A 25,614-nucleotide genomic window follows, 5' to 3' on the forward strand; every position below is an offset into this window, starting at 1 on the left:
TATTGTATTTTCTGCTGTATTTTTATTTTTTATTATATATATTTTTAAAACTATTGTTTTTATTTTTTATTCAGTTAGTAGTTATTAGATTTTAAGAAAACAAAAAAGAACTAAAATATGATATTTATGAAGGAGAAATAGTAATATAATAAAAATGGGACAGAGAATGGTACAGAAAATGATATGTTGCACGCCGTGATGGAAGCAGAAAATTGAATTCTTTAAGAACCTCTAATGCTAGATTTTTGTCATGTTCTAACTATTAGGATCTATGTCATACTTGAAATAGAAAAAAATAAGTGATTTGAGAAAAAATATCATATTTTACCATCTCAAATTTTGTTTGTTAACAATTCATATTTTTTGATTATGAGTGTTGGAGTTTCAACTTTGAAGAGATCATTTAGGAGTTGAGCAAATCTTGTCTTAATTATCTTAGGTTTCAACTTTAAAATTGTTTAGCGTGCATTTTTTGTTATGTTGTATTTATGCTTCTTATTCTTTTTTTTTTTTTTTGGCTAAGATCTCCATCTTATATGTGTCGAGCAAAAAAAACTAATTGCTATAAAAATACCATATTTTGCACTATTTTTTGGGGTTCAATCACACTCAATACCATTATTACAGTAATCTCTTTTACATTTTATATAATCATTTATAGCCTACTATAGCGAACCTTTACCTTATTATATGTGCATGAATTATTCTTAAGAATATTTCTTCCAATTATTGGTTTAGTACATATTCATTTCGATTCTTGGTTTAGTACATATACATAATATATAATTTTTTAAAAATTAAGTGGCATCAATTGACCCCATTTTATGCCACGTGGCTCAGGCAATTACCATGAGCTAGAACTATACCAAACAATATCCAAATAGCAGCATTAGGTTTTATGAACACAACCAAAGGAACAAAAATTGTGGGTAGTTTTTCTTTAATTTTTGAAGTTAGAGTGAATTTTCATTTTCACAAACAGTCAAAAACAGGCAAAAGTAGCGAAACGGTTGACCTGCCGACCGAAGCAGTCAGTCACCAGTCAATCCATATGACCGGTCAGCTCGCTGCCGTTGGACCAAATTCCCCCTACTTCTTTTGCTACACTACACCCACTTGCTTCTAACGCACGTGCTTCTCACGTCACTCTTGCTAGCGATACAAATACCCCACCGGTTTTCCTCTCAGCAAGATGCTCAGAACTGAATGATTGAATCATGAATTCCATTTCCTCCCATGGCGGCTTTTCCTCCGTTATCCGCCTCAACATCGGTAAGTTCTTCCTCATTTTCCATTTAGATATAATATATAAATATATATATTTATTTATGTATCAGCCAAATTACTTGATCAATCTTGGGAGCAAGCGAGCCCTAATTCTGAATTTTGTTTTTTTATTTACATATTTAATTGTAGGAGGGAAGAAATTTTGCACTACTGTGGATACATTAACTCACCGCGAGCCGGATTCGATGCTCGCTGCAATGTTCAGCGGTCGGCATACTCTAAGCCATGAATCCGACAAGGTATATTTTATTAGCATTTCTTCGTTAGGACCAATTTGAAGCTGTAGATTTTTTTTCGGTGTATTCAATTATCTATTTTCTTCTGCTCTTAGTAATTTAATTGATGTGCTCTTAGTACAGTGATTTGCTTTTCTTGAAGCAAAGGAGGAAATATATTAGTGATTTGTTGATAGTCTGGAGTGAGAATTTTTAGGCTTAGGTTGGAAACTCCTCATATTGTGGAAAATGGTATTGTGGATCTTGTTTTTTTGGGATTTAAGGAGATAGGAATTTTGTTTCTTTTTGCTTTATACTAGTTGCAAGCCCTATCACCCTGCTCTTGGATTCGGTGGGATCCGATGGTCTATGAGATTGCTCTAGGAAGTTTATCATTCTTTGCTGTGTTTGAAGCTGTTTTAGATGAATACTTGATTGGATAATATGTGCAGTAAGTAAATTTGTATCTAGCCATTTTTTATGGCTTAGAAGTCACACCACAAATGGTATTTTCTCTAGGGACGAGATTATTTTTTACCCCAGTTTTCTTTCAAGCCACTTACAGATACAGTTATGGAGCCACCTTGGTGTGAGGGTGGGCAATTGCCCCCTCAACTTTGCAAAAATCACAAAATATGCTTGAAAACTTTATAAAATTTTAGGTTTCTCTCACTATTGCCCACCCTTAATTTTAAAACATGCCCTTATCTCTTGAACTTGCCCCCCTATAATTTGGAAACTAGTCATCTCTAAACAGCCAATTTATTTCTTTTAGGTATCTCTTCTACGGTCCAATTATTTCAAAGCTATTAATTAAGCTACATTTAATTACCATTTGAATGAGAAAAATTATAGGAAGTGGAACAAGAAGCCAAATTTTTTTTTAATTCCATTTTAAGTGTACAATCTTGCCCCCACTGAGCCAAAGTCCTGGCTTCACCATTGGTACTATAAATACAGTTGCACACGATGTTCCACATTCTGAAGGCATGACTGTCAAAGCTAGTTCCATTTTTTCCCCCATGTATTGTAGTTATGAACTCATCTGTTATGTTATGAATTAAGTTGTTGTTTCTTTAGTGTTATGACTTACTAAAGCCCTTGATAGTTCAATTTGGGAACTATCTAATAGAAATTAACAGCAGAGAATTCTTTTTAATCTTTGGGCTGGAGTCAAAAGAGTAGACGCTTCTTCTTTTGGTAACTTAAGTTTAAACTATTTTCTTTCACTCAATGTGCTGCAGGGATATGTTTTTGTGGATAGGGATGGAAAACATTTTCGGCATATTTTGAATTGGTTGAGGGATGGTGCTGTCCCAATGCTGAAAGATTCTGAATATTTAGAGCTTTTGCGAGAGGCGGAATATTACCAACTTCTTGTGAGTCATTCTGTTGGATTAATTTGCTTGTTTGATGGAGAACAACTTACATACCATTTGTGTCTGCATTGCCTTTTGAATGCAGAAAGATAAAGTTCTTGTTTCCTCTGCCTTTCTCTAGGTTTCTGGCTGTACTATTTGATACCTTTTGGAAAATATTTTGGTGGGTTAGGTTTAGAAGTTGTTTTCTATCTGTGTATTTAGAAATCAGTTCCTGTGCTTTGAATTTTTAGGTTTCTAAATCATCTCCTCTCACACTAGAACAAAATCGCTAGAACAAAATTGATTGCTCTATTCCCTCTAAATGTATGGCAAATTTGTGTCGGAACTTCTCTGTCTGTCTGTCTGACTCTCTTTCATTGGAACTTCGTACTTGAATATCAATTAACATCTGATTCTATGTTTTTCAACTGGTAAACATGCTGTTATGGATAACTTCATCCTCTGAAGAAGATGCTCTTATCTCCTCTGTCATATGATTAACTACAGGGACTGATAGATGGAATTAAAATTGCTCTAAGTAAGAAGAAGGAGGAGGAGGAATTGGGTACGGAATTGACTCGCATTGATATAATCAAATGCATACAGTCCGAGAGAGTTAGATTCCGAGGAGTTAATCTTTCTGGTCTCGATCTTTCTAAGCTGGTAAGAATTTGCAACTCTTGTATACCTGCTCGTTGTAATGTAATGTGTATTTCATCTGTAGTATAATCTTATTGATCGGTAAGATTAATAGGTTTACCATAGAAATATTTTCTAGATGTAAATGATTGAATTAAAGGGAACATGAAGAAAAATGCCTGGAAAAGTTTGTAATGCATTAAGCATCCAGCATAACTTTTTCAAGGACCTCTGACTATTAGTTGTAATTATGTCCTACCTTCATTTATTCTAGATGTCTTACCTCTGACTTTTTCAAGCATCCAGAGTATGCTTCATTATTCATTTCTAGTTTATGATTGTGGTCTCCTGGGTGGGGATGCTGGGTCTTTGATGTTTTCAGGACCTGTCATATGTGGACTTCGGCTATGCATGTCTTAAAAATGTATTCTTTTCACGTGCAAATCTCCACTGTGCAAAATTCAGGGTAAGCATTCTTTTTCTCTTCTCCCACTCGTATTGGTTTTTGCCTTCTAGAATTTACTGTTCATCAAATACATGTTTATGTTTATCCTGTAAATTAAAGTTTTTTATTTATATCACATGTAAAAAATTGGACTCTTAAGATTCTGAATTGCTTTTTTACCTTTATGATTTGGTCTTTAGATCGTTTTGTTGTTTCTTAGTAAAAATGTTGGTCATATGGGTTTTAAGGTTCTGTTTGTCAGAGACGATTATTTTCTGATTGCTTTATATTCCTTATGTGAATTTTTGTTTCCTATACTACAGGTAATATTTTTCATCTTTATTACAGGATGTGGATGCTGAGGCTTCCATTTTTCACAATGCAACTTTGCGTGAGTAAGGTTTTCATGTTGATTTTCTTTGCATCATTTTTTTGTTTTCTTTGGGTATATGACTAAGTAGAATAATTTTCTGAACATTTATTTGAGGTTCTAAGTAAAGTGTCTGCCGTCAGTTTGTGTCTATTCTTTATCCTTTCAAGTACATTTATGTATTTTGACACACCTGAGAAAAATCTTGTTTTGCCTAGGGAAGATGCGAATTTACTGGAGCCAACCTTCGTGGAGCTTTATTAGCAGGTGCCAATCTTCAAAGTGCAAACTTACAAGGTAATTTGTTGCTTCTTGTTTGCAATTACAGGATATAAATACCTTCTTTAACAAATCCTGTCACCATGTTTCTCAATAACTGTTGTAGACTTGGTGTTCCTTCCTTGGAAGGCACCACTGATGACATAACGTGCATGGGATTCCTGGCACTCTTGCAATCATTAGTCGATATAGTCTTTCTGGCAACTGGTAGATAAGTAACATAATATGCCCATTCTTATAAGCGAAGCCTCTTTTACTTTTAGCGCATACAAAGGATATGACTTGTATGATGTAACAAGCAATCTGACATGATGATATGATGTTTTTCTTTTGCTAATAATTTGAACTTAGGGAGGGGACTGCAATATTCTTTCTGATGCAGTCTGGGCCATAACATAGGTCCTCAACAATTATAACTTCACAAGCCACCAACCAAAGCAGCTGCAATATGTAGATAAGTTATTGGCAAAAAGTATTCTGGTTACTTTAAACAAAAATATTTGCACTAGAAATCTGTGTTGTCTTAGAAATTTTGTGATCAAAGGAGTCTATCCTCCATGTACGATATCTTTTGGATCTTTGAGCAATTGTCTAATATAAGAAGTCTAAGCATAGCAACTGTGTGATCTAAAAAATCTAAAGGTCCTCATTTTATGAACCCTAGAGATCTGCATTTGAGGCAACCTTGTTGTTCATAAATATGGTCATGGTAAAGGTCCTCATCATTTAAAGTTTTGCTTATCTTTTTTATTCCCCCTCTTCTCACTGCAGTTGATCTTTGCTAGTTTCAAAATAATAAGATAGAATGAAGGAATGGTGGCTAGCTGTTTAAGCAAAAGAAAAAAAATAAACAGGAAACCTTAAGAGATATTAGCTGTTTGCTTAACAGAGGAGATGAAGGTAATGTATCAAATACATTTACAAGAAGCAAAGAAAGAAAGAAAGTAGAGTATGAACGTAAAAGTGAATTTGAGTGCAGCCACATGTATGTTCACTATGATTGAAAAAGGGAAATGAGATATTTTGAGGGAGAAAGAAGTTACAAGTAGATGCTATTTTAGCATTTGTGTCTTGTTGACTGACTGGTTACTTGGAAATCAGAACATGACAAGGAAATGATGTCATTTCAGACATTATGAGAAACAGTTCTTATAACAGTTCATTCAGTTAGGATGCTTTTTTCAACTTGCTAGTAGGCTACAGTTTCATTAAACTTTGATTCTCTCTCTTTCTGTTAGTGTTTAATTGAATAAAACAAGCATGGTTAAATTGCATTATACTTGACCTATGGCCTGCTTTATTTCCACATGGAAATAGGTCTTACACTTATAATGCTAGTGGACAAGATAGGAAAGATCTTGCCTATTAGTGCTAGTTGAAGAATGGGAGGATCTTGGGGCTGTTGCAGGGTTGTGAAGAGTACCCCTGAACTGTTGTGGGCGGAAAGAGGGAAAACAGAACAAAGCAACTGCTAAAGAAAAAATTTAATTCATTATTCATTCATCTCTCTACCTAGAATGTCACAGGAACACGTATTTTTAAGCTATAAACTTTTATAGAAAGAAATAGAACTCCTAGTTTCTGTTCTAAGTAGGAAAGCAAGCTAGTTGTAGAACTTCTCTAACATTTACTACCCCATCTAGTTACCTAGTATAATAAATAACAAAAAAAAAAAGACAAAATGGCATAGTTGCTGGAAATTTCCTGAGAACAAGTATAAGACCAAAATAGAGCAAATTATTCGGATGGCCATTGAACTTTTGGAATCCTCGAGTTTGGCCACTGAACTTTTAAAAGTCTGGTTTTGGCATTGAACTATCTAAAGTTTAGATTTCGGGTCATTTCGTCAGATTTAGTCGTTAACTATGCCCCTTTTGTCTTGTGAATAGTGCCAGCAGTCAGATCTGTCATATTTAATGTTTAAATTTGACGGAATGCCCTGAAATCTAAACTTTAGATAGTTCAGTGGTCAAAACCAGACTTTTAATAGTTCATTGATCAAAACTCAATGATTCCAAAAGTTTGGTGGCCATCCAGAAAATTTCTCACCAAAATACCCCTTAAGACCTAAAATTGTAGAAAGTTTTAAACCTAAGAAAATAAAACCACATTGAAACTTAAGGACACTTAAAGGATGTATTTTTGCTGCCAATTAGGCTGTTAATCTTTAAGGGATGCTTAGAATATCGTGAAAATCTTTTACTTTTAGAATTCCTTGAACCCTTGGTTGATTACATAACTATCTTCTTTTTGTTTGTCTGCCCTTGTAACTGCATCTAAGTAAAGCATCATTTTTATATTATTTATGATCATTCTTGCAGATGCATGCTTGGTAGATTGTAGCTTTTGTGGGGCAGATCTGCGATCAGCGCACTTACAGGTGAAATATTCTCAAGTTTAACTGGACTGCTCTCATTCATGTTTTCTTGTTTCCTCAGTGCATCTGTCAAACATATTTTCATGAAACAAATTTGCCATTTGCCTCAGTGCATCTGTCAAGCACATTTTCATGAAATAAAATTCCCATTTGCCGTTCCTCTTCCTTTGGAATTCTTTGCAGCTGTTGTATTACAATAAATTATGTTTCACACACATGCAGTGATGCACAATATACATGAAGATTTGTTGTGCCTGGCACATATTGCATTGCTTTGATCTTTGAAATTTATGGTAAAGGAATACAATGTTTTCTAAGGGCATTAAGCATAACATGGATGAGATAAAATTTAAAGTTTGCAACTGTGTAATGTCATCTTTGGGAAAATAGTTTTTTATGGCATGTAAACATAGTATTGTGATTTAAACAAAATGGATTAGAGTGAGGGTAAGATTACTTACCTGTGTTTCCCCTAAAGGGAAATGGATAGTTTGAGTGAATATGAAATCAAATTCGTCCAGTAAATTGGGATAGATAGCTGGAACTGCTGAAGATTACATCCTGGAGGAAAACTTGTGGAGGTTAATCTGAAAGATTTCATACTTAATGTTATACCCCTCTTTGCTCTCTCTGCTTGCTATGGCTGACTTGAAATCTGAACTCAGGTATTTAAATGTTAAGTCACAGAATAGCTGCACATTCATAGAAAGGTGACAGTCCCACAATATTGATGAACTAATTCAGTTAAAGTTGTCAAGATGTAGTACTAAATGCTTAGCAAAATGCTGAACAAATACTTCAGACCGTTATTGTACGTCCACTTTCACAAGAGAAGTTTCATGAAGGTTTTAGCTTCTACTCTGCCTGAGGTTCATTCTAAATAATGCTGCTAAAATTTTGAGACAATGGCTAATTGTAACTTTGAGAACTTTATAGCATTTTAATCTTTAATGAGTTTTTCATGCAAACTATGATGTAGTGATGGAATTTGTATGTAGAAACTTTTCTGTCCAGCATGATGAAACCAAAGCTTTTGAGAGCATCTTGGTATTTTGTTGTAATTGTGATAAAACTTGAATAAATCTAGAACATTTTATTTAGGACAAATAACTATTGATTTTGTGTTTGGACCGGGTTCTTCTAAGTGTTGTATTTGTAACCAAAGGCTATTTTTGCATAAATAATTTAAAGAAAAGGAAAACCTTAAAGTGCCTTTGGCCCTATTGGACTTAGCTTCTCATTGATGGAAGTCCATTTTCAAGATACTTTTTAAATTGTACCTCGCAAATTAGCTTTTAGAAGATATGTAGCATTTGTTGAATATGCATGTCGTAAGTGCTTTTAATCTAAAGTTTCACTTATTAGGCAAATCCTGTTATGGTCAAACAACTTGAGGACAACAAAATGACTTGTTTGACACTATATATTGCCCTTGCTTATCATTTGTCATTATGCTAAAACCTCAATATTTTTTTTATCAAGAACCTGGGTAATTGCTTAAATGGTGGTAGATTGTTCTTCGTTTAAAACATAAAAATTTAAAAGTTTGTCCTTTATTCTTAGCAATCTTCTGAAATCAACTGGAATTTGGAGTGTCAGTTTTTTATATCAATCCATACGTTTTGATACATTGATACATTTAAACAGAAGTGCGTATATATTTTAGGATATTTGCAATTGCTTAACTTGTAACAGGAATCTAGGAATTTTTGGATTTTGGAGCATGAATTCATTCGATATTTTGGGAGATGGAGGATTGATTCTAGGTTTGAGTTAGCTTTATGATGTTGAGAGGAAAGTACTTGCATCTGTTTGGTGGGATTAGAAACAGAGATGAGCTGCATGGGTAGTGGTGCCACTGCCTTCATGTTTCATTTGAACACTACAATGTTGTTTCTGTTAATTTTATCACTAAATGTAAATGATGTCAACGTCCAAAAATTAGTAGAGAATGTGAGGTTAATTGGAAGATGGAATAAGTGGTGGTGGTGTTTGGTGGCTGTCCATCTTTATTTTGAGTTGCAAAATGTGCTAGGATTTATGGGAGGAGAAATAAGAAGGGGAAGAAAGAAGAATCGGAAAAATAAAAAATAGGAATAAGAACAAAAGAAGAAATCCATTGAACTGATAAAAATACAATACCTCTGAAAGAAATTGTGCAACTCACATGAGGTACTTTATATTAAACTTAGTGGAGATATGCGGTGGAATAAACATACAAAAGTTAAATGATCAAATTGAGTCTAAGCAACTCACATGAGTGTTTTTTTTTTTTTGAACTTAGTGGAGATATGTATGGAATGGGTGAAAATATTAAACAAACAAAAAATGATCAAATTGAGTCTAAAAGTAATTGAGAAACTAAAATGAGACATATGAAGAAGTTTAAACTGGCCATCTTGTGCACTTTGCCCTATTAGATATTAAAAGAACATCAATGTTGAATTGGATATTTGACTTTTATTCAAGTGGAGTCTGGGATATGTTTGGACGTCCCCAGGAAGTCGATTCTAGGGAAGGCATCTCTAATTGGTGAATTGACTTTCTTCGTAGTGCATGTAAATTAACCACCAAATTCTTAAAAATTTTCCAACTGGTATTCCATATTGAATGGGATGCTAGGGAGGCAGTTTATCATTTCACATCATGAAACCTTGCATTGAATATTTGTGCCACTTTGGCTAATAAGTTTCAAAATCTTAATTGCCTTTTTTCTTTTAATGCCTAGAATTTTAAGATTTTTTTAATAAAAACATGTATAAATGGAAATACATTATCTGGAACAAGGGTTATTTATCAAAGATTGGCTTTCTTATTCAAAATTTAAATAGTATTGCTGTTTTGAAATTACTTCCAAGGATACATAAGTCGATTTTGAAAATAGAATTTAAAGTTGATTTTGTCTGTGTTTGTTCCCAATATTTGCTTGTTCTGAATGTTTTCTTGATGAAATCATTGCGACTACTTTCCTGTCCTTCACATTTTGGGCTGGGCAAACTAGTTTTCTTGAAAATGTTTGTGAACACAAGGGCTGTAATAAGAGAGAGACAAATTGGTGTGATCCAGACATACAAGACTAACAAATTGAAGCCTGAGAAGGTATAATATTGATAATGAGAGCTTCAAATCATAATCACCCCTTCATTGGTACTTACAAGTAATATGGCTTAGGTAATATGTAAAAGAGTATTGGGAGTTTTTGGAGAGTGGTTGTTGTTGTTGTCTGATCGGTGGTATTGCCTTTAAAGTGAAAGGAGGCCAGAGGTAATTAATTCTCAATTGAGGAACAAGAAGGGAAATAGAGAAGAAATTGAGGGGGAAATTGCAGTGGGTCTGAGGAAGGAGAAATTTGGAGTATTTTGAGTAAAGGGAAGGAAGAAGATATGTAATCTTAGTACAGTAGTTGATTTCTTGAATATCGACTTTGAAGGAGATTGAGAAAAAGTCAACTTTAAAGTCAATTATTAGGACATCGACTTCTATTCTTTGGGAAGCCAGTTGAGAACATCAATGTATTTCTAGTTTCTTTTTTAATTAAAAAGCAATATTCACAGTAACCCTTAAAATGAACATATTTTGGAGACAAAGACCAATTGGGGATGTGCAAAATAATTGTAAGTTATGTGTGTGTATATTGTACAAAAGGATCTCATGATGGATAGAAAAGTCGACACTGCTGGTTATCATAGTTGTCCAAGCAAGGAAAAGGGATATAATGGAAAAATTGAACAGCACATTGGTTTCTCTTTTATGTGGACTTGCCCTTTTCTTGATTCCCATCTTTTGCTAAACTTGCTTCTCGACTTTGCTTGCTTTAAATTGTCAGACGGCTGATCTTACAAATGCTAACTTGGAAGGAGCTAATCTGGAAGGAGCCAATCTAAAGGTAAGTGGTGCCTTTTGTTGTTTGTCAATGCTTATAAGAGTACCAATTTTCTTTCTTTCTTTTTTAATTATTTGGCAATTTTCATATGAATGTACAGATTGTTTATTTGTGTGCTTCCAGGGTTAGTGAGTGTCTGAAGTTGGGTTTAGTGATTTCATTTTAAGTTGAGAATGGTATTTGTTGTCTTCAATTACATGATCTTGGTTTTAAATGGATATTCTACACTTCATTATGTATACTATCTAAATACTAGTTTGAAGTAGGTTGTTTATTGTTAGTAGTTTTGTACTTCAGTCTTTAAATTGGACTTTTCTGTTTGTCTTGGCACATGTTTTTAGGTGAGGATTGAATTAATATACTAGTAGTTTGGGTGGGACAAAGTGGACAGCCTGGAGGACAGTTCGTTTCTTTATCATCTTTTACATATGACAAATTGATAGTAGGTCTCAAATCATTTTCGTAGAGCTTTTGCATGAACTTAACAACTGGGTGCCAGAAAGAATTATTCCATAATGTGCATCTCTCGTTGAACATTGCAGGAAAATAGGGTCTTAGCTCAGCCCTCGTATGCTTTCCCCTTTCCCACTAAGCAATTTTTGATGATTAAAGAAGAGGAATATTCTCATCATGTCATTGGTTGTATAATTTTGAAATTATGTGTAGTGTTGTTCTTCTGTTATTCATTGGACTGCCCTGTGTTATTAGTGGTGGGAGACGGTTATTAAGCATTGTTCCATTTTGAGGAGTGTATTGTCATTGGAACCTGGTGCTCTCCTTGTTTGGGCTTTAGAATACCAGCATCAGTTCTTATTACCCAAATCATATAAAAGATATCACTTGGCAGTGGGTGAGGTCACTTAGCAGCCATCAGACCTTGATAAGTTTTTGCATCAAATAACTTTTATCGCCATTGTAATACAGCCTTTTTTCTGATCATTTTCTATATTGTACATTATTTTACTTTTATAATCTACTGTCTATTGACAAGGAACAGAAAGGAATGAATGAGAAAAAATGGGCTGCTATAATTTCACCGGTAGTATTGCTTTTGCATTTTCTTTCTAGTTGTGCACTTGAAGCATGTTCCTGGTTGCTGAATTATATGCTGGTTTACCCAACTGAACGTCCTGTACTCTTATGAAACTTGTTGCCCAAGTGCTATTTCTTATGAGATGCAAGATTATAGTGCCTGCTGCCTCTTAATTTGTGTGGCCTTACAATGCTATCAATTGGACATCCAGATAACTATAAATTGGTGTATTTGATTTTAAACTTCAATAGTGATGTTTGATTGTTGCACATTCAGAGCCACTGGTGATTGTATCCACATTCTTTTTTGTCTCTTTGTTTCTTTTGTCTAGCTACTTGGGTTACCTCTAACTCAGCCCCTCTATTCTCCTCCATCCAGGGTGCAAAGTTAACTAATGCCAATTTGAAGGGTGCCAATCTCCAGAGAGCTTATCTTCGGCATGTGAATCTTCGTGAGACAGTAAGTAAAAGTTGTCCATGCATTTCCTTCTTTTTAACTCATGTTTATAAAGCGAATGTAGGTACCTACCATAACAAAGCTGTTGCCAGTCTTTTCAATATAGTATTTTTATCCTTCATTCATAGTGTATCTGTATTGGAGTACATGGAGATTATTTGTGTTTGATATGCTAGCTTTAGTTCTCTCTGGTGTGTGGTGTTAGTTTCTTGAGGGGGAGAGGGAGGGGATTTTGGGTCAATTTTTTGTTCTTTTAAAAGCTTTTATTCCTGCATGGGAAAAATATAAAAGCAAAACTACTGAAAAGGCTTAAGATTCAAATCTGAAATTGTGTTGCTATTGCAAAATATTCTTATGTAAAAGGACAAATGAATATTCGTGAAGTAGTACAACATATTTTACAATTCCAGCTTGCATTGCTTAGAATAAGAACTATTGGATCTTAACAAAATGATGAGGGAGCAGGGTCTCGATTAGTTCAGGCTATTGTATGACATAATATTTGGACTTTACCATCTTGGTGCTGGTTGCAAACACTTCTATTGTCCCTGTTGTTTTACCCTTCCTCTCTGTTCTCCAAAGAGATGGAAAAATGAAAAGAAGATGACAACCAAAATTTATATAAAAAAAAAAACTCCTCCATCCCAATCTGTATTGTGCTTCTACAGAAATGTACTTAACATGCATCTATGCTGAACTTATTGAGAAGATTGCACGGTCCCATGGTATGAAATAGAACCTTTTTGGCCAACTATATGAGGGGTAAATGAGGGAGTCAGATTTAAGTTGTTTGCTATTTTGGGTAGGTACCAGAATTTTGGGACAACTGAGAATAAAAGCATGACAGTTTCAATGGGACAGAGAGTTCAAAAAAGTGGGGGAAGGGAAAACCTATCCTGCTCTGGAAAGATGCTTGCTTCTTACTCCAAATGGAACTTGTTCATAATAAATAGGATGTTGAACGACCCTTTCCAGCTATTTTTCTGGTTTGTCTTCATATGAGGCAACAAAGCTGTTTTGAAGTTTTGCTCAAAGTTTATGTATTTTATTTTTCATTTTTTTAATGGAAGCTAGGCTCAAAGAATGTAGACATTGGAAGCCGCCATTTTCTTGTCATTTTAGTGGTTATATTCTGTTTATTTGATATCATGGAAAAGAACTTGAGATTGTGTAAGCTGGTCATTTAATTTTCTTTTCAGCAGTTTTAAGCTTTGCAATTGTCAAGATGTTGTCTTGCAAGAAAAGAAATTAAATACAATCAAAATCATTTCAGTCATGCATTGATGAAGTTAGTAATGTGTTCTGACAAACAAGTCATTGTTTAGATCATTATTGTCAGATGCTAAGCTATTTTGGTTTCCAAAAAGGAAAAGCCGGAGCTGCATTGTATCATTCTTTGATTATACATTATGCCCCTATTCGCTTCTCTCTCTCTCTCTCACTCTCTTGCACACATGCGCGCGCACACAGATGCAACATATGCATGCACAAATGCACACAGAGACCCCACATGAACACATAATGTAGTCTACATTTTGTTAGACAGATTCTGAGCATCTGGAATTGCTCTCACTCTGAATCCCACCTCTTCCCCTCCCCTCAAGTGCTTGCACCAAATAAAACATCATTTCGGGAAAAGAGCTTTTTCGAATAAAGCTACAAGGCTTGTTGTAACAGGAATTTAGTGCAGTTTGTCACAGGATGAACATCATAGACAAATTTGTTTTGCTTGTTAATATTTATTAACTTCTTGATTCAGCTAGTTCCTATGAACATTTACTAGCTCACTGCTTCATTCACTATGGAATATGTATATCTTATTTGACTGAATTAACTATCTTGATGCTCACAGCAATTGGAAGGTGCAAAGCTTGATGGTGCCAATTTGCTGGGAACAATCAGGTGATGAACAGATGTACAACATGGTGGGCATGTAAGGCATCCGTCCGGCTATATGTAATATATATATATATATATATCTATTTCTGTGTTATTTTAATTTGCCAATCCAGGATCTTTACTGGCGATGTTGGAAATGGAAGTAGAGACATAAGGATCCTAGCTTATCTATTTGTTCAGCAACCATACGATGCCCTTAGTTGTGCTTGATTTATTACTTGATCAAAATATGTGCGAAAACGTTTTCCATTTATGAGGAGTCTCAGCAAACTGTTTTAGAGATTGTCAAAGTTTCAGTATCATGCAGAAGACCGTCTGGTGCTTGGTACTTGTTCCATAACATTTCTTTTTCTTCCTATATGAGAATATGTTCTCGTCTGCTGTTTCCAAAGTAGAAGGAAGGGTAAAAAAATAAGAAGAGGAATCTATGCCTTTTTTCCATTCGAACAAATGCCGTGTACCAAAGTTCTTAAGCTGAGAGTGCACTGCGTACTATGTGCACTGAACTCTGGTAATGGCTTAAGGACTATGATATATGGTCTCAGCTATTAGCATCCTATTCGAATTTTGAGGTGGTAATCTCATTGAATTGAACCCGGAGGTGCATGGATGAGTGGTGATTTATTGTGACCCGACTTGTTAACATAGAACCTGTACTAGGTTAAGGATTAGATTTGGTAAGAAATTAGTTGACACAATCAAGGCATCTGATAAACTTAATTTTAGTTGGATGTTGCATAACAAATGCAATAGATCTTTTGTATCACTTCCTGTGCCACTTTCTGTCCCATTTTTTATTATATTACTATTTCTTCTTCAAAAATATCATGTTTTAATTCTTTTTTATTTCCTTAAGATCTAATAACTATTAACTGAGAAGGATATGGCAATAAAAGATTTGTAAAGATCAGTTGCTTCTTTCAAGGTACAGTGAAACCTCCATAAAATAAGACAGGATAAATTAATAACCTTTATTAAATAATAGTTTTTCCTAGTCCCAATTTGGGCTAACGAGCTAAATTAATAATTTTGATAAAAAATAAAATAATAAATTTTCGGAAAACTTTATATAGTCCTTTGGTCCGGTTCATATAATAAATAAATAATTTACTAAAATTACATATTATAATTTTCTAAAATATGAGTTGATTGTTGTTTGTTCTTTTCTTAAACTAAATCTAACGTAAAGCATTATGTGTGTAAGTATAATAGAAAACATTCCACGTGCATATTGACATCTATCTTTTTGATATCTATCATTTAGTATTCCTAAATCTTTTTGACATCTTGATAACAGGAAAGTGTTATCAATTACAACATAATTGAAGATATTGATAGAATTAAATTATATTTATAAATGAAGCAGATATGGATTGGCTTATATTCCTTAGATAGAATTTTAAGTCCACTCAATAAGTTAATAAATTATTAATTTATCGATTAATTAATATCTCTTTAAATTAATAGAATTTGTATGGTCTCAAGAATATTAATTTATAGAGGTTTTAAGGTAATTTGATGGGGAGATTAGCCATTAGATTGATGCAAGATAAGTGCTAAATTACCAGTTAGTGAGGTTTTCAAATCTTTCCTAAGTCAATCTGAATTCTCCAGTATTATTTTTTTTTTTTGTCAAATGAATTCTCCATTAAGTTGGTTAGATCCAACTCTAGCTTGCGACTATAGCCAGAAAAATCCCTTGGCTGCTGTTGTTTTGGTTGACTGTCAAAAATGGCTTTAGGGTTTTGACAGTTAAATGATGGAAAGAATGGAGGTTTAGAGTCATTGAATTAGGTTCCGTTGGGATTGCATTATCTGGATTAGTTTTTGGCAACATAGTACTATCTGGATTAAAATCTAGAACCTCTAATTCTTGAAGCCCATGGTATAGTCCATAAAGCTCATTTCATATATATTCTTTTAGAGTTCATTTGATTTTATTGAAACTTATTTGGATTTGAAGGAAATTGTGATCTTGAGCAAAAAGGCTGGACAACTAAGTTAGGTATTAATAGCTGGGAAAAATTGAAACTTCACAAAGTGTCCATGAGCTTTTTACAACTACCTATCAGTATACGAAGGTGAAACATTAACTTGTAAGTCCACATTTTAATAATTAATAACAGTTTTTTCTTATACATATTTATCTTGTTTTATAGCATTATACCTAAAATGTTGTTGTTCTATGTATCATATTTCATATCTTAAAAGATAATTTCTTGTATGTAAAACATCGGTGACGAGTGTTATGTACTCAACTCGTGGGGTAAGCGAGGGGAGGGAGTGGAAGTGAGAGAACTCAGGTTTAAGACTTTGGACTTATTAAAAAAAAAAAGAAAATTCATGGGGTAAGCAATTTATCTCGCCCCTTTCCTTTAAAATAGGAATGGCATTTATCTTTTGAAAATGGCTATTTTGAGAAATGACTATAAAATAATATCAAGAACAGGTGAAGAATGTGTGCAATCATGTCTATCAAGAATGCTTAATTCATGCAAAAGGTAAGTCAAAAGAAATTACTGTAAATTTTTGTTGAATAAGAAAATATGCTATGATCCTTGCGATTACGTTCAGGCATATATATGTTTCCCGTCTCTTTTAAGCATTACTTGGCAATAATACATAAACAAATAAATCTTGCAATAAAAGGAAATAGAAACCTAATTACAACTCATAAAATGACAAATATAACTTACCTAACTTCCAAAATGTAAAATTTTTCAGACCAAAGAGTTGAGAATTAAGGTAAATTCAAATTTTAAAGGAATTTAGTGAAAAATGAATGAGACGGAGAGAGTATAAAACTTCTCGTTAAATCTTGTGCTTTCAGGACAAATTATGCTACCCTAAAATTTCAATCATAATTCACCTATATCACACCCTGGTTGAACAATTCTTGTGCATTATTGGTCTATATGTAATGGTAGCTTCAAAAGTTGCATTATTCTTGTATAAGATACAAAGTTTTGATACACATAATACAATCACTTAAACAGCAGTTCGCCTAATTTGATCTTTTGATCAAAAGTTACATCCAATTTGCCAAATTTCTACAAGAAAAGTCTTTGATGGATAATGCTTTGACTTTAATTGACCCCTAGTAAGGAAAAAGTAATATCTTCAAGCCAACCATGATTATCATTCATAAGGTGAATCACATCCATAGGTCCTTTTTTTTGTCCTTACATTTTATCTTTCCCTTCTTTTTGGGCTTTTAGCGTTTAATAAGGTGGGGAAGTGGTTTTATTGGTCTCAAATCAAGCCACTAACCTTACCAATTGGACATTCAAGCACCCTTTAAGATGGTAAAGAGGAGGTGGAATGCAGTTAAGAGTTGTGTGCCACAGGCTGTGTAAATAAATATGGTCGGCATGGGATTGTTGTTTCAAGGATTTACAAGTGTCCGACCTTCCAAATCTGTTCTATTCTTCTAACCCCAGTTCTTACAATATTCTGAATAATTTGTAGCAGTTGACTATGTTTTTAGTCATTAGAAACATAAAATTCATTCCCCCCCCCCTCCCTAAAAAGAAAGAAAGAAAGAAAGAAAGTCGCAATGTACAGCCTCAAGAGAAAAAGTTAAAATTGATTGCTAGTGATCATGGCTATAAATTTTGGATAAATGCTTCCTATATTGTTAGAGTAAATCATTTTTGACACTAGCCAGTTTAGATTCTTGACGCTTGAATTTTTTACACTAAAAGTGCATCAAACACTAACCCGTGAAACTATTTTATCCAAACAAATGTTGTGTTGGAGACAAAACAGGAGCCACCATGTTAAACCGTTTTTAATATATGGTAGCCATTAAATGGGGCAGTCAGCCAATTTGAGAACTGTATAACAAATTTTGCCCAATTTTTTTTCGAAACGGATCTTCTGTCCCATATTCCCTGTGTCATTCTCTGTCTCATTTTTTATTATATTACTATTTCTCCTACATAAACACCATATTTTAGTTCTTTTTTGTTTCCTTAAGATCCAATAATTATTAACTGAATAATATACAAAATTTAACAAAGTCAAAAAATCAAAATGCATAAAAAATGAGATTTTTTAATGAATTTTCTGCTGTATTTTTTAATTTTCTATTATATATTGCTTTTTTGAAACTGTTGTATTTATTTTGTATTCAATTAATAGTTATTGGATCTTAAGGAAACAAAAAAAGAATTAAAACATGGTGTTTATGTAGGAGAAATAGCAATATAATAAAAAATGGGACAGAGAATGGCATAGGGTGTGAGACAGAAGATCCGTTGCGATTTTTTTGCCTTATTAATAGAATTAGATTTCAAGCTAATAAAATTTAGACAGCAACGGATCTTCTGTCCCACACCCTGTGTCACTTTCTGTCTCATTTTTTATTATATTGTTATTTTTCCTACATAAACATCATGTTTAAGTTCTTTTTTGTTTCCTTAAGATTCAATAACTGTTAATTGAGTAAAAAATAAATACAGCAGTTTTAAAAAAGCAATATATAATAGAAAATTAAAAAATATAGCAAAAAATTCATAAAAAATCTCATTTTTTATGCATTTTGATTTTTTGAGTTTGTTAAATTTTGTGTATTACTCAATTAATAGTTATTGGGTCTTAAGGAAACAAAAAAGAACTAAAACATGATATTTATGTATGAGAAATAGCAATATAATAAAAAATGAGACAAAGAGTGGCATAGGGTGTGGGACAGAAGATCCGTTGCGAATTTAGACCTACTCAGGTATATCTCGAGTTATTTTACTAAAATGCATCCATATCTAATTAATTAATTTCCAATTTTGAGCCAGACTGTCACAAAAATAGTAAGACTTTGCGTCGTCACTCTTATCCGTGACCTGCTGAGAAAGAAGAAAAACATTCAACTTCTCATCTGACTTTGGGCTGGCACATTGACTTAAACTTTAAATGCAAGTACTACAAATCCCTATAGGAAATGCCAGATGACTGACTAGCAATGGATGAATAAAAGCCTTCTTTTCCTAACTTTAGTCCCCTTTTATTAAACTTTCACATGTTCATCATCAAGTCAGCCTGTTTGAGGCTTTAACAAAAGTCACCCCTCCAAGCAAATTTACACACACAAACACACACAGAGACACCCCACATGCATAAAAGAGAGAGATAGAGGAAGAGAGAAAGAAAGAAAGAAAGAAAGAGAGATAAGAGGGATATGGGAAGACCTCCTTGCTGTGACAAAGTTGGCATCAAGAAAGGTCCATGGACCCCTGAAGAAGACATCATCTTGGTATCTTACATCCAAGAACATGGTCCTGGAAATTGGAGATCAGTACCGACTAACACTGGTAACAGTTAACCACAATCAATCAGTCTAGTTCTTCTTCATGTTTTAGCTCAAATTTTCCACTAAATTTATATAGTTGCTTTATTTGCTATAAGGGCTGCTGAGATGCAGCAAAAGTTGCAGGCTTAGATGGACCAATTACTTGAGGCCTGGGATCAAAAGGGGCAACTTCACTCCCCATGAAGAAGGAATGATAATCCATCTTCAAGCTTTACTGGGAAACAAGTACTTTTTTCATTCATCCTTCTGTAATTTTAATTAAACCAAGTTTTTTAGTAGTACCTTTGTTTCTAGGACGTACTCTCTTGAGCCTAGCATGATTTAGGACCTCTCTATCGGCATAATTATCCGTTTAACTTACAAGTCTAAACTAAAGATCGTATTATTTCTATGCATAATACTCTCTTCCTCTATCTTATATTCGTTTTCCACCATTACCAAGTTGTCTTTATAGGAAGAAAAGGCATGAGATATTGCATGACTGTATACTTTTCATTGTACAGATGGGCAGCCATCGCCTCCTATCTTCCACAGCGAACAGATAATGATATAAAGAATTATTGGAATACTCATCTGAAGAAGAAGATCAAAAGATTTCAAGCAGGTTCTGATCCCCAAATCTTATCGGATTCAAGCACAGCGACAATCAATCAGTTGGTTTCAAAGGCGTTTTGTGACGATGGAAAGCATAATAATACTTCTGCAGCTCTAAAGCTAAACCAGAACACCACAGTATATGCCTCAAGTGCAGAAAACATTTCCAGGCTTTTAGAAGGATGGATGAAATCTTCTCCAAGGTCAAATAACATCACTAATTCGCCAACAGGAGGTGACAAAACCCGTGCAACAGGAGATTCAGTGGCTTCTATTTCTGTTAAATGCTGTAGGCCTGTAACTCAGGATGATCAAGAGGCAGGTAATAGTAGTATGGTGCCAAAAGATGAAATTGAGTCCATTTTGTCATTTGACAACCTGAGTGGGCTGGCTTGGGAAAAATCATCTTCTGATGATTCTACTCAAAAGGGTTCTGAGACCAGTGGAAATGAGGAGAAGATCATCATGTCAAGTGATCATCATGCTTATGAACAAAAGCCAAAGCTGGAAAATAATCCTCCTTTGTCATTTCTTGAAAATTGGCTCTTGGATGAAGCTGCTGCTCAAGTTGAAGGAGTGATGGAAATCCCATCAATATTCTGAAGATTAGTCTACCTTTTTCTTATATATTGACCATGTCTGATCAAATTTTCCAGGAAAAAAATTTTCCAATGGAAAAATCAAGTGTATTTGAATGTTTTTAATTAGGATTTCGGAAAAGTCGAATCTCAGTTGTTGGAAGGAAATAGTTTTGTTTGTCGTCCATTTCCTTACTTTCCGGTTGCTACAATTTATTATTTTTTTTTTCAGAAGAGAGTACAGATGTAGTAGAAAATGTATATTACATTTATAAGAGTAACTCCTATTTAGTTATCTATAAAATAAAGAAACTTTAAAATGAATTCTAAGCGTTTTCATATCTCTCTACTAAATAATTACGTTTGCTCACATTAGTTGTAAAGTAATGATATCCACATACCCTTTGAACTTCTTACACAATTCTATGGATTAAATTTATTATACACTGACAATGTATGCACTATCACAATTTAATACATGATAACTAAGTTGAATTTAAATTTATAATCCAAATTTTGTATATCCAATCATGATAGTATATATATTATCAGCGTATATAAAATTTACTTTAGTTCGATTATGTACTTTGCCTATTATATATCCTTGTCATTTGACCTGAAAAAACATTCAAAGAGCATGCAAGAAGTTAAAGAGGAACTGTAAGTATGATTCTATTGTACATCTATAATACTTTTTTATATGTATAGGTCACAAATAATTTTTCCTCACCGTAGAACTTTTCTCTTCTTCGAATGATGTTAATCCTGCCATAATAATATTTTATTTTTTCTTTGGTACGAAGAAACCTCTCAGTTTAAGCAAAAAACTGATCATTGTAGTTTGTAGTTTCAAAATTACCGCTCAAAATACTATACACTGGTGATAATCTATGGTAAAATAAAGACAACCATTATTGAAAATTGTCCAACTAGGCCAGTTGATCTATAATTGGTTTACATTCAAAGGGATATCTAGTGTTAGTTTTTTTTTTTTTTTTTGGAAAAGTGAAATTAAAATGAATTATTTTTTTTAAACTCGGAATGAGTCAGAATTAAAAAGATTTGTATTCAGGATTTCTAATTTCTAACATTTCAACTTTAACCTCACATGCAATGGGGTTCAATAAATGTAAATGTATGCATTTAAACAGTAAATTAAACATAATTTATGTGTACTAACTTGTATTCTTAGGCACCTACTCAAAAAATTCATTTTTAAAACTTGCAACGTTCTAAATTGTGTCATTTTGCAATTTTCTTACATGGACTTCCACGTGCTGAATGTTGACTACTTGACTGCGTTCCAGACCACATCGATTACGAGTTTCCAACAGTTTAGCCGACTAATTATGGCCGTCAAGTAAGAAACGGTGACAACTAATAGAGGAACATTAAATAACAGAAAAAGATCCCATTTAATTATGAACCTATAATTGGACTATATATCTAATGCTGAAAGAGCTAACACCAGCCCCACCAATAAAAATCAAGTTTAATCACCTCCTCACATGACCAGTCCAACTGCGTGCTGTGGAGGTAACATCTAAACGGACTAGGGACAGCTACTGATGGAATTTTTGCACAGTTGTCTGGTTATTGTACGTTTTACGTAATATGGTGTACGTTTATATAACTTTATTTTACTCGTAAATTTTATTCGTGTACACTAAATCAATACATAAATATAACTGTACTCGTAAATATATATCAAATTCTGGACGAAATACACCGATCTATCTAACGGACCATGCCAACCTCAACATCATAGATGAAAAAGAAATGATAGTAGTATCATTTATTATCTCTGGACCAGAATGGAAATTAATTACATGCATCTCCATCACTTTATATATATGCCCTGAAAATAGAAAAAAATTTCAGTACAGCCATTGGGTTGGCAAGAATAGTAGGGGGTCACATAGGGAGCTTTGATTTGATTTCTTTAGGGATGTTTCATACCACAAATTTTTTTTTTTTATAAAATTAAACTTAAGCCACAAACGTGGGTTAGCTACAAGCACATCACATTCTAACAACATTAATAGGAAAAGAGGGTTTGGCATTTTAAATCAAAATACATATTATATTTCTTATATAAATGTAACAACATGATTTATGCTGAAGTTGATCTAGGGGGAGGGGAAAGGGGTTCGATGTGAGTACAAACTCCATCGATGAAAGTCAATTAAGACCGCCACAGAATATGGCAAATTTTTGTGGGAAGCAGGGTCGAACCCATGACCTCTTTGCATTACCAAATCTTAGAAGGCTTGGGATGACTACTGGACCAAAGGCCCAATGGCGGCTCCACCTCTGACTGACTATCTAAATTGTTGTATTAGTCTACATTAATATGGGTGACTGAGACAAATCTTTAGATTTTCATATGCTATCAATTGACATTTTCTTTGGGTTAATTCCAGAAAACCCCTCTAAGATTAGAGTTTCATCATTTTGCCCTCTGAATATTCAATTGCATCAATCTCCCTCGTGGTACTTAAGTTTTCTCAATCAATTCAAATCAGTAGATAAGTCCCTATTTCTCTTTCACATGATTACATATATAACCCTAAACAAGAAGTTGTACTCATAGAGTTCTGTTACATGCATAGGGTTATTTTTGTAAACAAAACCGGGCCTACAATTGTTGGGGCTCATTTAGTCTTTTGCATGTGGCATGTGCATGTCGTGTACGCAAATAAAAGACAAACTTGAACTTATCTGGCTAGCATACTTGATTGAGAAAATTTAGATGCCACGAGAGGATGATTGATGCAATAGAACATTTAGAAGTGATGAAACTGTATTTTTGGAGGTCTTTTGGAATCTAACCCTTTTTCTTTTTACCACATATAATGTGATATCCCATTTCACATCAGCAAAGTAAAGTGCTGTAGATCAATTCATAAGTAGAGTCTGAGAATTCAAATCCAATTTGGAATATCCGTTTTGAGCTAGCAAGAACGAAACCAAATAGTTGAACTTGACTATTGAGACTTTGATCGCATTTTGGTCTAGCGGGTTCGAGACGTGACATTATGGAACCGCAACGAATCTCGTATGGTCTCCGCATTGGGAGAGTAGGCCAATAGTATTGGATAGATATGGGATATGATATTATGTTATCAAAGCGATTCTTATATGGTCTCTACACGAGTGGAAGAACTAAATGCTACGTTAACTTAGGGACGGGAGCCACCTCTAGAATTCATACGAGTGGAAAGAAACTAAGTGCTTTGTCAACTTAAAGACGAGAGTTACTTCTAGAAATTGTACTAGCCGACTCTAGAATCCAACACAACTAAATGGAGATGAAATCCAACATAACTAAATGGAGATGAAATCCAACATAACTAAATGGAGATGAACTGCCACATCAACTTAAGGGTAATAGTCATATCTAGAGTCTGTACGAACTATCTCTAGAAATCGATACAACTGAGTGGACAGTTCGAATCATGGTATTGAATTGGAGGGGTAGATGTAATACTCCGTCCCACATCCAAAAATATGATGAGAATTTAAATCCAATTTAAGATATTCATTTTGAACTAGCGATGACGGAATCCAAATAGTTAGACTTGACTGCTAAGACTTTGATCACCTTTCAGCCTGCAGCCCCAGGGCATGACACATACTATGACATAATGCTTATGGTTTAATAGTTGGCAAAAGTATGAATATGCTCCTGTGATTTTCTTGTGTTACACCGACATAATAAGTGTTATGTTGCTTATAAATTAGACAAAACACAAGAAAAAAAGATCCTTCAAACTTTAGACTAAGGAAGAAAGCCACAGTTGTGAAGCCAAACGGTACGTGTCACGAAACTCTCGCTACAGCCACAAAAGTAAATGTTTGTTCTTGAACCCTCTTGCCACAGTAATAAGCAAGGGAGACATGTGATCTTCTTCACCTTTCGGTGTTGTAAGCTGGCGATTCTGATGACTGTAGAAAACTTAGCATGAGAGCTGGATATTTGGAGGATTTGTGTATTTGCAATTGTAGATATCAACTTGCAGTTCAGATTAAGTCTGTCTCTCACGTGGCTTGATCTGGACAGTTGAAATTAATTGTTTTGTTAAGCAAAGAAAGAGTTAAGAGCTTGAAATCAACAATGCAAAACACATCAAACCCTCTTACAATGCATACAATCCATTATACAGCTCGTCTGAGCAGTAAGGGTGTTCATATGTATTTCGTAAAAAATTGAAAAATTGATTGAATTAATCTAAATTAGATTTCAAATTTCGATAAATTGAATTGTGGTAAAGCTAATTATATCCAAATGGATTCTAAAGTTAGATTCTCAAATTCGCAATTATGGATGAAATTTCTAAATTGCTAATAATCATATATATATATATATATATATATATATATATATATATATATATATATATTATCGATAATAAGTAATAACTACCAATACTAATTGAGGCATCCATGTATCGAATATTAAGATTTCTTTTCTCATAGTAATTCTCTAATTAGTTATGTTTCTTGTACACTTGTAGACGAGATGTTTGGTTGGCATCGATATCCAAATTAGAAAACAAAGATTTGGATGGTAATCGACTGCTAATGTAGTAGAAAAAATACCAAATTTTTTATCATCGAATCCCCAATTGCTGATAGAAGAACACTCTTATTGAGTAGCAAATATATTGTTTTCTTTAAGGTGATTCATGCCATTAGAGCATCTCCATATAAATAAACGCTACTCAGCACCTCCATATTTATAAACATGAATGAATCCAACTTTTCTCTTATCTTAAATTCGTATTACCAGCAAGCTCATCATTACCAGATAGTCATCAAACTGGACCATCTTATGATGTAGGCAGTCACAAGTCTAATTTTTGCAAGGAGATAGATGAAAGTATTTGT

The 25,614-nt window shown here is 33.8% G+C and overlaps 2 protein-coding genes across 2 annotated transcripts; both read left to right on the plus strand.

Annotated features, from left to right (window-relative positions):
* The first annotated feature begins 1,113 nt into the window (after window positions 1–1,113).
* On the plus strand, window positions 1,114–14,534 carry LOC113693975 (FH protein interacting protein FIP2-like). The gene is made up of 11 exons (XM_027212793.2): window positions 1,114–1,272; window positions 1,417–1,526; window positions 2,747–2,881; window positions 3,371–3,526; window positions 3,885–3,968; window positions 4,296–4,342; window positions 4,541–4,614; window positions 6,918–6,976; window positions 10,800–10,859; window positions 12,268–12,348; window positions 14,198–14,534. The coding sequence occupies exons 1-11, from the start codon at window positions 1,218–1,220 to the stop codon at window positions 14,249–14,251; spliced, it is 915 nt and encodes a 304-aa protein (XP_027068594.1). The 5' UTR covers window positions 1,114–1,217; the 3' UTR covers window positions 14,252–14,534.
* A 4,744-nt stretch (window positions 14,535–19,278) lies between these two features.
* Window positions 19,279–20,892, plus strand: LOC113691904 (transcription factor MYB60). Its single transcript, XM_027210232.2, has 3 exons — window positions 19,279–19,553; window positions 19,648–19,777; window positions 20,056–20,892. Exons 1-3 carry the CDS (start codon window positions 19,421–19,423, stop codon window positions 20,747–20,749), a joined length of 957 nt encoding a protein of 318 aa, XP_027066033.1. The 5' UTR covers window positions 19,279–19,420; the 3' UTR covers window positions 20,750–20,892.
* Window positions 20,893–25,614: the final 4,722 nt, after the last annotated feature.

Source organism: Coffea arabica, chromosome 6e (genome assembly GCF_036785885.1).
Source record: "Coffea arabica cultivar ET-39 chromosome 6e, Coffea Arabica ET-39 HiFi, whole genome shotgun sequence".
Lineage (NCBI taxonomy): Eukaryota > Viridiplantae > Streptophyta > Magnoliopsida > Gentianales > Rubiaceae > Coffea > Coffea arabica.

Bases quoted from the DNA above. Each gene is read 5' to 3' on its own strand.
- LOC113693975 (XM_027212793.2), top strand. From the start codon at position 1,218: ATGAATTCCATTTCCTCCCATGGCGGCTTTTCCTCCGTTATCCGCCTC. The intron at 3,527-3,884 runs GTAAGAATTTGC...TGATGTTTTCAG, and splicing joins GTCTCGATCTTTCTAAGCTG to GACCTGTCATATGTGGACTT. The intron at 12,349-14,197 runs GTAAGTAAAAGT...TGATGCTCACAG, and splicing joins ATGTGAATCTTCGTGAGACA to CAATTGGAAGGTGCAAAGCT.
- LOC113691904 (XM_027210232.2), top strand. From the start codon at position 19,421: ATGGGAAGACCTCCTTGCTGTGACAAAGTTGGCATCAAGAAAGGTCCA. The intron at 19,554-19,647 runs GTAACAGTTAAC...ATTTGCTATAAG, and splicing joins ATCAGTACCGACTAACACTG to GGCTGCTGAGATGCAGCAAA. The intron at 19,778-20,055 runs GTACTTTTTTCA...TTCATTGTACAG, and splicing joins CAAGCTTTACTGGGAAACAA to ATGGGCAGCCATCGCCTCCT.